The sequence below is a fragment of the Chrysochloris asiatica genome, unplaced genomic scaffold (assembly GCF_000296735.1).
Source record: "Chrysochloris asiatica unplaced genomic scaffold, ChrAsi1.0 scaffold00047, whole genome shotgun sequence".
NCBI classification, from domain to species: Eukaryota; Metazoa; Chordata; class Mammalia; order Afrosoricida; family Chrysochloridae; genus Chrysochloris; species Chrysochloris asiatica.
Window position 1 is genome coordinate 16104076 of NW_006408565.1, and position 10042 is coordinate 16114117.

Sequence of the window (10042 nt, forward strand, 5' to 3'; positions counted from 1 at the left end):
GCTGGGGCTGGGTTCTAACATCCACACAGGAGAGTTATGCTTCTCTTTTTACAACTCAATGCCAGCTCCCTCTGGTGCCCAGGGTGCCACTTGATCCTCCCACAAGGAGCATGGTGGTAGGGACAATGTTGGGATGTTCATGATCAAACTTGGTGGCCTTTCCATGGGTTTCAGAGTCTGGGTCAGGCTTTTGGGAAGAAGATTCTAACATTCTTTCCCTCACCCACTCTTTCCCATCTCAGAGGTTGGCTGCAACTATGAAAAGAGTTAACAGGTGTATGTGTAACATAATGCTTGGTGCATAGTAGGTGCTCAGTAAATGCTAGCTATTGTGTTTTTAATTCACTCATTGATTTATTTTTCACTCAGTCATTAATTCACTCAGCCCAAATTCATTGCCCATTTAGTCTTTGGCCTCACTGGGCTTACCTGAGCCTGAAATCCTTCTGTGTCAACCTTCTGACTCATGGCCACCTCATGTGTGTCAGGGTAGAACTGTGCTCTAGTCTGGGTTTCCAATGGCTGGTTTTCTGAAGTCAGTCTCCAGGCCTTACTCCTCTGGTGCCTTTGGATGGACTTGAACTATGAACATTTGGGTAGCAGTGAGCATATTAACAGTTTGCACCAAAGTGCTCCTAAAATTCATTGTACACCTGGGAATTCAAACACGCTCTCCTTTACCTGTGAGTGTAGATACCCAAACAAGCAACAACATACAGCCCCTTGGGAGATTTTGATGGTCTCTATCCCCATCTGGTAGCGTAGTGGTTACGAATCGGGCTGTGAACCGCAAGGTCAGCAGTTCGAAACTACCAGCTGTTCCACAGAAGAAAGACAAGGGACATTCTGCTCCCATAAAGATTTATAGCCTCAGAAACCCTGTACAGGGTCGCTACGAGTCGGAACCGACTCCACAGCACTTAACAACAACAACATCCCCATCTGGGTATCTCCCTACCACCAGGCCAGAGGGTGCTGAATGCATTGGCAGCTAGCCTCTATTGAGCACCAACTATATGTCTTGTCTGGGTCTAGGGCCCGCAGACACCCATTGTTGGTAAGTGCTGTCAAGTTGGTTCTGACTCGTCAGGACCCTGTATAGTTTTCTGAGGAGCAGCTGGTGAGCTTGTATTGCCAACCTTACAGTTCAAACCAACTTTGCAGTCTTGTGCATTAACCTGCAGCACCACACCAGGACTCCCATGTTGTTGTTGTTAAGTGCTGTTGAGTCGATTCTGACCCATAGTGACCCTGTATAGGGTTTCCGAGGAGCAGCTGGTGAGCTTGAACCACAGACCTTGCAGTTCAAACGGCTTTGCAGTCTGGCGCATTAACCCACAGTGCCACACAGGTGCAAAATTGAAGCCAAGGAAATGGAGCAACTGCATCAAGTGACTGGCAGTAAGGATTCATTCAATGATTTATTTATGTATTTCCCTGCCTCTTCCGAGACTTGGGGTAAAATGAAAAGAAAAAAACAGTACCAGAAGGTGTTGGTTAGGCATCAAAGGAATGTATAAGCAATGACTCCTGAGGGCACTCAGAGGAAGGGAGAGAACCCAACGGCTGGAGCAGTCAAGGCAGACTTCCTGGAGGAAGACGCAGAGACTGGCAAGATCTGGGTGGCCTGTGCGGGGACACTGAGGGTGGCAGGGCTGCCTGCTTAGTCAGGGAAAAGCAGGAAGCCTGAGAAGACACTGTCGGAGCCCTCGGTACCCACCATACCATTGTAGTCATTAACGGCCAGCCACACCTCTTCGCCCACCTGCAGCTTCAACAGCACGCCACCTGAGCTGACCTGCTTGCTGTTGGACATGTGATCGCAGAAGGTGGTCACCTTGACATCGTTACAGTACAGGTGCACACACAGGTTGGCTGTCTGGGACGTGTGATACACAAAGTAGTAGAGGCCGGGGACTTGGCAGGTGAACTTGCCCGTGTTGGTGTTGTAATGCCCCTGCGGGTTGGTAACGACGTTGTTGAACTTGACCAGGCTGTTAGGTGCTGGGAACTGGCTTGTCTGCCGGGTCACTGTGAATACGGACTGATGCTTCTGCTTGTATCTTCCCTCCTCACCTGGCTCTCCAGGGAGGCCTGCAATGCCTGGAATCCCTGGAATCCCAGCGGCCCCCATGGGGCCATTTTTCCCAGGATGGCCAGGTATTCCTGGTTCTCCCTTCTGGCCCTTGGGTCCTCGTGTCCCGGGGATAGCTGGCATTCCTGTGAAGAGAGCAGGTAATGGGGTCAGGAACAGTAACTAGTTCCTGTGAAAACACCTAGGGGTGTTTTCAGGGAACACACCAACAGTGTTTGAGCTCTGGAAGCTCCTTCCTTCAGATGGAATATCTACCTGGGGGCACTGTGCAGGGAGGGAGACCTTGCCTTCCCAGACCTGCCCTGTGACCTTAGTGAAGGCGTTTCCGTGTTTCCAGTCCTCAGTTTCCACACTTACAAGGGAGAGCAGGACTGTCAGAGGACTTGGGGCCTGCAGACACCTCGTGGTTGGTTGGTCTGCACAATGCTTTTCTTTTTTTAAAAAAAAATCAGAGTCCAACATTAAAAATTTTTTAAATGGCCACTTTGTCAGTGTTAATACAGTCTTGAGATTAGTTAGAAGTAGATTTCCTGGGAAGCTCATGAAGTTTGAGCTTCAGGTCTCCTTATTTGGATTGACCTCTTCAAGGTCCTTTGCCTAATTTCTTATTTATGATGTTTTTTTAATGACTTATTTTGAAATACTTGTAGATGCACAGGAAGTTGCACAAAATAAAATGTTTGGAGAAGTTACATGTACCTTTTACCTAGTTTCCCCAATGGTACATCTTACGTAACTAAAGTGTCATATCAAGACATTATAACAATCAAATGTTCCAAAAGACCCACCCCTAAACCCAATAACAACATCAAAACTGGGAACAAGACATTGATCCAATCCACTGTTCTTACTCAGATTTCACCAGGTTTACATGCACCTGTGTGTGTGGAGCTTTTTGCCATCTTGTCACGTGTGTGAATTTATGTAATTATCACCACAGTCAAATATATTTATACTTTTGTATTATTTTTCTTAAAGAGACTGAGCCTCAGCCTTTTATAAGCTTCGGAGCCCCTCAGAAGCTGTGTCTATTCCTAAAATCAGGCCACACTGGGCAAAACATCAGCCAAAGTCAAGTGGAGACCGCCCCCACCCCACTCAGCCCACCTCAGCCCCGTGGTGTTGTTGTTGTTAAGTGCCATTGAGTCAGTTCTGACTCCTAGAGGCCCTGTAGGGTCTAAATCTTTGCAGGAGGTTCTAAATCTTTGCAAGAGCAGAAAGCCTCATCTTTCTCCCACAGAGCAGCCAGTGGACTTGGATTGCTGACCTGGTGGTTCCCTGACCAGTACTTATTCTACAGAGCCACCATACTCCCTCAGCCCTGTAGTAGCTCCCCATCAATTCCCACATCTTACAGATGAGGAAACAAAGATAGGTACAAGTGCAGTCAGAACTCATATTAAGTCTTGATTCTGGCAACAGTGATGCCCATGTAGGCCTCTGTGGAAAATCTTCTCCCTTTGTCCAGTTCATAAACCAGTAGCTGTTGAGTCTATTCTGACTCACGGTGATCCATGTGAGTCAGATTGGACTTGTGCTCCATAGGGTTTTCAATGGCTGATTTTTTAGAAGAAGTTTGCCAGGTCTTTCTTCCAAGGTGCCTCTTGTTGGACTTGAACTATCAACTGAACTAGTAACTGAATGCTGGCCTCTTTGCACCACCCAGGAACTCCTATCCATACCATGCCCATCTATTAAAGCCTGGCAGAAGTTTCCCTCTTCCAGGAAGTCTCCCTGACTTCCCAGCAGCCCCGGCTGGTTCTTTTCTTCTTTGAGCTTCCACAGTGATAAGGAGCCTGTGCACCGATATAGATGACACCCCCTTCCAACTCCCCAAACCTCTGCAGTGAGTCAGTGAGGCTTGGGTTTAGGGCTGTGGACCAGCTACGTGTCTCCCTGTACCTCTGTGCTCCACGGAGACCACAGCACAATAGATGAACTGATCTTCAGCTGCCGCAGGAAGGGTGAAAAGGTGCACCCATGCCCTGAGCTTGTGTAGGACGCCGCAATGGGTGCTCACGCTGTCAGCCTCCTTTAGGATCGCTGCCAGGGATGCTGAGAGGGAGGTGGCCCGTCCTTGTTGTTGTTGTTGTTGTCAGGTGCCATCGAGTCGGAACCGACTCATAACGACCCCATGCACAGCAGAACGAAACAATGTCCGATCCTGGGCCAACCTCACTACCGCTGCCACACTTGAGTCCATCAATGATGCCACCTGGCTGATCCATCTCTTTGGGGGTCTTCCTCTTTTTCTCTGACCCTCCACCCTACCCAGCATGACATCCTTCTCCAACGATTGTTTCTTCCGGACAATATGTCCAAAGTAGGAGAGACAAAGCTTAGCCATCCTGGCCTCCAAGGAGCACTCTGGCTGCACTTCTTCCAAAACAGATCCATTGGTTCTTTTGGCAGTCCATGGCACTTTCAGTATTCTCCTCCAACACCACAACTAATGTCTTAATATAGAGAGAATGCTATCTCCCCCACGAGGTAAGCATGAACAGAGCATTTGGAACAGTGCCTGGCACATAGTAGAAGTTCTGTGAGTCGTGGCCATCAGCCACTCTGGGTAGGAAGATAGCCAGACGCAGGAGGAGTACAGGGTCCTGGAAGATGGCAAAGCTGGGAGCCTCCTTAAGGTGTGTGTGTGTGGGGGGGGGAGGGGAATTGGAGCTCACCTGGAATTGGAGCATTCCTTCTGGAATGCTGGCAACATTCCACTCCATCGCTGAAGGGAAGATGATGGTGGAGAAATTCCTAAAGTGAGTCTTCTCCACTGGCCTCCTCTCTCCTACCATCTGCAGGAACAGAAAGCCTCATCTTTCTCCCACAGAGCAGCCAGTGGACTTGAATTACCAACCAGTGCTTCTTCTACAGAGTCATTGGAGTTGGGCAGGACTGAGACTGATTCCAATGGTTTGAGTTTGTAAAATGAGAACAAATCTCCCATCTTTAAAGGAGTGCTCTCATTTAACAAATAGAGAGAATGCTATGTCACCCATCCTGACCGCACCCTAGTCTCACCAGTGCCTGCTCCCGGCACATTTGGCATCCCAGGCATGCACTCCTCCTTAGTCTCTCCCCATGCCCCTAGCCACCTTTTCATATTCCTAGTCCCCTTCTCTCATGCCTGTGAATGTCTACCAGAAGACTCTGTGAGTGTGATCCTGACTTCTCACCCCCACTTATATCGTCCTACCAGATCCTTAAATTGCATGTCAGTTTTGATGTAAATTTCTTTAATCCTCAGAACACCCCTGTGAAGACGGTTCTGCTATCTCCCCATTTTATAGATGAGGGAACAGAGGTACAACACAGTTTAGTAACTTGTGCAAGTTCATATGACTGGGAAGTGGTGGGTCTGCACATTGAATATAATCACTGTGTGAATTCCACCTTACTTCTAGATGCCCGTGTGGAAGACAGGCAGTAGAGGGAGCACAGATGGAATAAAACAGGAAGGGAGCACTTTGGAGTCCACCAAAGGCTTTCGTGTGCATTATCTCCTGTGACCCCCCCAGCCTCCTTTGGGCAGGAGCCCTTATTCTCGCCCTAGGATCGGATGAGGAACCGCAGGATCAGAGAGGTGAATGGAGCCCAAGGCCACTTCTGAGAATAGGTTCTGAGGACAGGGTGCTCAGAACATCAGGTTTTCCCCAGGAAGATCACCTCAGCCCTGGCCCCCTGACCAGCACTCACCTGGTTCACCCTTGGGCCCCTGCAACCCATCATGACCGTCCTTTCCTGGGGCACCTGGCAGGCCTGGCATCCCTGGGATCCCGTAGCAGGTTGTGCTGGTATGGCCCCTGAGTGGCAGTGCCAACAGGAGCAGCAGCAGACTTAGGCTGAGGGGAGGCCGAGAGCAAGGCCCCATATCTGTCCTGGAAAAGGAGGTGAGTGGAGGGAGAACAGAGTGGGGAGTTGGCTGCCCTCCCAGCCCTTCATCTTCCTCACCACTAGGATTGGCCTTTTGAGCTCCAGAGCCTCCTCCCTCCCTCCTTGGGAGTGGAGAAACCTCATCTTTGAGCCCAGACCCCGGGTCCAGTAGGAGATGAGGATCCTTCCTCAGGGCCACAGTTTAGCGAGGGGCACAGGGACAGAAGAGCCCTCTGTTCTCACCTGGGCAGGGTCCTGGGCTCACCTGGATGGGAGGTTTCTGGCCTGCTCACGGAGCTGTCCTCAGACCTGCTTCCCTTGTCCCTGCAGCTGGACACCGTGCTGGGAGGCCACAGCCCCCAATTGACCTGAGCCCTCCCCTCCCCCAAGTCCCACATCCCCTTTCCCATGATTTCTCCCGACTTGACACTTTCCTCTGGGTGCTGAGCCAGACTGATCACAGGGACACTCCCTGCCCTGGTCATGAGGGCATGAAATGTGGAAGTATCCAGGGCCCTGACATCTGACTCAGGGTGGGAAGTGGGTGTCAAGACATAATGAGCTTTCTGGGCAGAGACTTTCCTCAGAGTCAAGTTCAGTCCATCTAATGACCACTATGCCAGAGATGCCCTAGGAGGAAATTGTAACAGTCCCTTTTACATAAAAGAAAATGGAGGCTCAGGGAGGTGAAAACCCAAAAGTCACATAAGTGAGCAGTTCCTTGAGATCCAGAGCCTTGCTTGCCCCTCTGTTCAGGGGACCCCAAACAAGTCTTGCATGCACTTGTCACATGGCTGAGCCTATTCTAGGTACCTCTTTTGTCAGGCCCATTTGCCATGCTTAAGGGTGGACACCCAGGATGGGCCAACTTTGAGGGCAGGCAGTAGATGTGGAGAACAGACTGCCCTGGTCTTGGGTTCTCTTTCCAGTCCCACCACTCCCTTGCCCTAGGCCTCTGGGCCTCAGTCTTCCTATCTGTATATTGGAGACCCCAGGCTTTGAGTACTGGTACCTCTCTCTTTGTTGGGGCCCATGATGGGAAACCCCTGATGATCTACCTTTTCTGAGGTCTGCCTGTCTCTGTTCTTGTAACCATTGTGGCTGGTGAGGGGCTGCCAGTGGGGGCCAGGCTGGCAGAACTGAGAGAGGTCTCCACCACTCAGAGATTTGGAGGTGAAGAGGGTGTGGGGCCGTAGAGGTTCCAGTCTGGACCCCACTGTGTCTCCTGCATGACTTCCCTGAGTGGCAGGGTCCCCTCTTTAAGTGGGGGTGATTCCACTGGCTGGTGTTCAGGGCTGAGGCAAGGGTTCAGTGCACCACACATGGACCATTTCAACCCTGTGCCGGACCTGGGCAGGGATTCAGAGGCCTGCTCCTGCCTCACTGAGTGACTTCTCAGGGCCTCCGTCTCTCCATCAGTGCCAGGGGGCTCTGCATCCTCCCCCACCTGGGGCACAGGGCTGCAGAGAATGTGGGTGAGTTCCCGAGACCCCCCGGTGGTGGAGGACCACAGAATAACAACAGCATCCTTTCCAGAGTCCTGCTTGCTGGACTGTACCATTCTTGGCCAGCAGGTGGCAGCCTCAATCCGTGCTCAGCCTCATCCTGGCCCCACCTGTATCCCAGCTCAAACTCTTCCCCTCCTGCTAGAGAGCCAGGAGTTTGCCTGAGAGGCTCCCCCAGCCTGTGATTTAGGTGGGGGAAAGCAGGCATGGGTGGAGCAGGGTGCAGATGCATCATGGAACTCCTGTACCCTACATTTCTCTAATCTGGCCTCTCCAGCCACTTTTCCAGGCTCTAGCCTGGCCTGCCTCTGAGTCCCATGGCAATGAAAGAAGCCCCTCTATGGGGTCAGGCAGTTCAAATACTGCCGTGTGAACTTGGATGGATGGGTAGATGGTTCCCTCATCACTTTGCTGGGATTAGCAGCATTCATGCTGTGGTGTGTCCAGCATATAGTAGGTACTCAAACCGATGTTTCCTGTTTCCAGTTGGATCTGTGTACTCTGTGTGGGTAAGGGATGGGTTAGTCCAGAGAGCTGAGGTCTGAAGGGAGATGGGGACTCTGAGGAAAGCAGCAACCCTCTGAGTTGTGGAGGGTTTTCTCTCTTTCCTGAATAACACCTCTTTCACTCCTAACTGACCCCTGAAGATTGTTGGCAGGCAGGACAGGGCAGCCAGAGACAGGATCTTGCCCTAGGTGATGCCCTATCCAGAGTTCTTGGGCATGCATACACCTAAGGGAGAGGGGGCACATGTGTGATGATTCTGCAGCTGTTTGTGTGATGGCTAATGGATGGGAGACACAGTGCCGGGGTGGCTCTGTGGACTGGGAGCAGCTATGGAGCGAGAACATAGACATTACTGAGGCAGGTGCGTGGTGGAAGGTGACGGGGATGCTCATAGCTGATGTCTGGGGTGTGGGGTAGGGTCTTGACACATGCCTTGAGCAATGCTGGTAGTTTACAGGTATTACCTGGATGTCTGAGGCTGGTGGTGTGTGGGTGTGCCAGATGTGCACCTGGGAGTGTGTCTGTGTGTGGCTTTGAAGGCATACCTAATTTGTATCTCTGAGGGGATGTGTGTGCGGGTCTAAAGGAGTGGATGTGAGCTTGAGGAGGGGCTGCGTGGGCCTGAGTTTCTATTAGTGGGTGAGACTGGGTCCAGGAGTGTGGGTTCTTGTGCACCTCCAGATGTGTTGTTTCTGTGTGCATACAGTTGTGCATGTGTGTGTTTGTTGCTCATCTATACACTTGTGTGTGCATATCCATGTGAATCTGTGTATGTGCAGCACAGGGATGATGGAGACCCTCTGAAAACATACATGCAGTAGCAGGCATGTTCCGGTCCCCTATATTTTCCCCACATGTAAAGGATATGGTGGAACTTCTCACCTCTGAGCAGCTCCCAGATGGGGTGAGTGGGGGCCTGGGAATGTACCCCGAGAACTCAAGATCTCCCTCATTCCCAATCCCAGGATGCCCAGCAGGCAGTCCAGGTAATGGCTCCACCCCTCAAGCCAGCCAGAGTGGAAGCTGGGAGGACTGCTGGATGTCTTTGGACAAATTGCTTCCCCTCTCTGGTCCTTCCCCTGAGGTACAAGGTTGGGAAAGATTATACAGTTACGGAGGTTTGTAAAACTGGTGATGAAACCTGCAGACATGGTGATTAGTGAGATTGGATTGAGACCTCAGCCCCTCTGATTGGACAGTGACCTTGGCTTTACCTACCTATCCTAGCTACTATGTAAAATAGGGTCGTAATATCCACTGCAGAGCTTGATTGTAAAGATTAAACATACGATAGCTGAAACTTACACAATCCTTACTATGAATCAGGCACTGTCTGAAAATTTTACATGTTGTCATGGAATCTTCCCAAGAACACTTTGAAGAAAGTGTCCTTAATATTCTCACTCTATGAGGAAATTGAGATGCACAGAAGTTATGTAACATACACATGGCTGGACAACTAAGTGGTGGAGTTAGGATTTGAGCCCAGAACCTTGGCAGATAAGGTTCCAGGACCTGCCAATTACATGAAGCAAAACACTAAACAAAGTTACCTGTTAAGCACTCAACAATGATTGTTATTCTAAGTCTCCCGGAGTGCCTGGGTGGTGAAAGGGGTTAATATACTGCTAATCCAAAGGTTGGAAGCTTGAGCCCACTCAGAGGCACCTCTGAAGAAAGGTCTGGCAATAGACTTCTGAAAAATCAGTCATTGAAAGCCCTATAGAGGCAGTTTTACTCTGACACCTATGGGGTCACCATGATTTGGAGTCAACTGGTGCTAGCCTCCTCCTGCCCAATGCCCAGAGTAAGAACTAAACCTTATACTCAGCAGACACAGACTCGAGTATTTATTCTAGGAAGCGTTCCAAGATCTCCTATGTGGAGGACACAGTGGGGCAGCAAGTCCTACGGGCCTCCAAACCATCCCTGACCCTTCAGACAGCAAAAGCAAACAGTTCCCCTGTTTTACAGAACAGAGCATAGGAGCTCAGAGAGGTGGAATGAGTGGCCCAGGGTCACACAGCATAGAGCAGATGAAGCCAATGTCCTTCCTGGC

At 50.5% G+C, this 10042-nt stretch overlaps 1 protein-coding gene across 1 annotated transcript; it reads right to left on the reverse strand.

Annotated features, from left to right (window-relative positions):
* Window positions 1-1663: 1663 nt before the first annotated feature.
* Window positions 1664-5969, reverse strand: C1QC (complement component 1, q subcomponent, C chain). The gene is made up of 2 exons (XM_006862332.1): window positions 5795-5969; window positions 1664-2220 (listed from the first exon to the last, which is right to left on the reverse strand). The coding sequence occupies exons 1-2, from the start codon at window positions 5967-5969 to the stop codon at window positions 1664-1666; spliced, it is 732 nt and encodes a 243-aa protein (XP_006862394.1).
* Window positions 5970-10042: the final 4073 nt, after the last annotated feature.

Bases quoted from the DNA above. Each gene is read 5' to 3' on its own strand.
- C1QC (XM_006862332.1), bottom strand. From the start codon at position 5,969: ATGGGGCCTTGCTCTCGGCCTCCCCTCAGCCTAAGTCTGCTGCTGCTC. The intron at 2,221-5,794 runs GTGAGTGCTGGT...CTCTCTTCACAG, and splicing joins GGGGCCCAAGGGTGAACCAG to GAATGCCAGCTATCCCCGGG.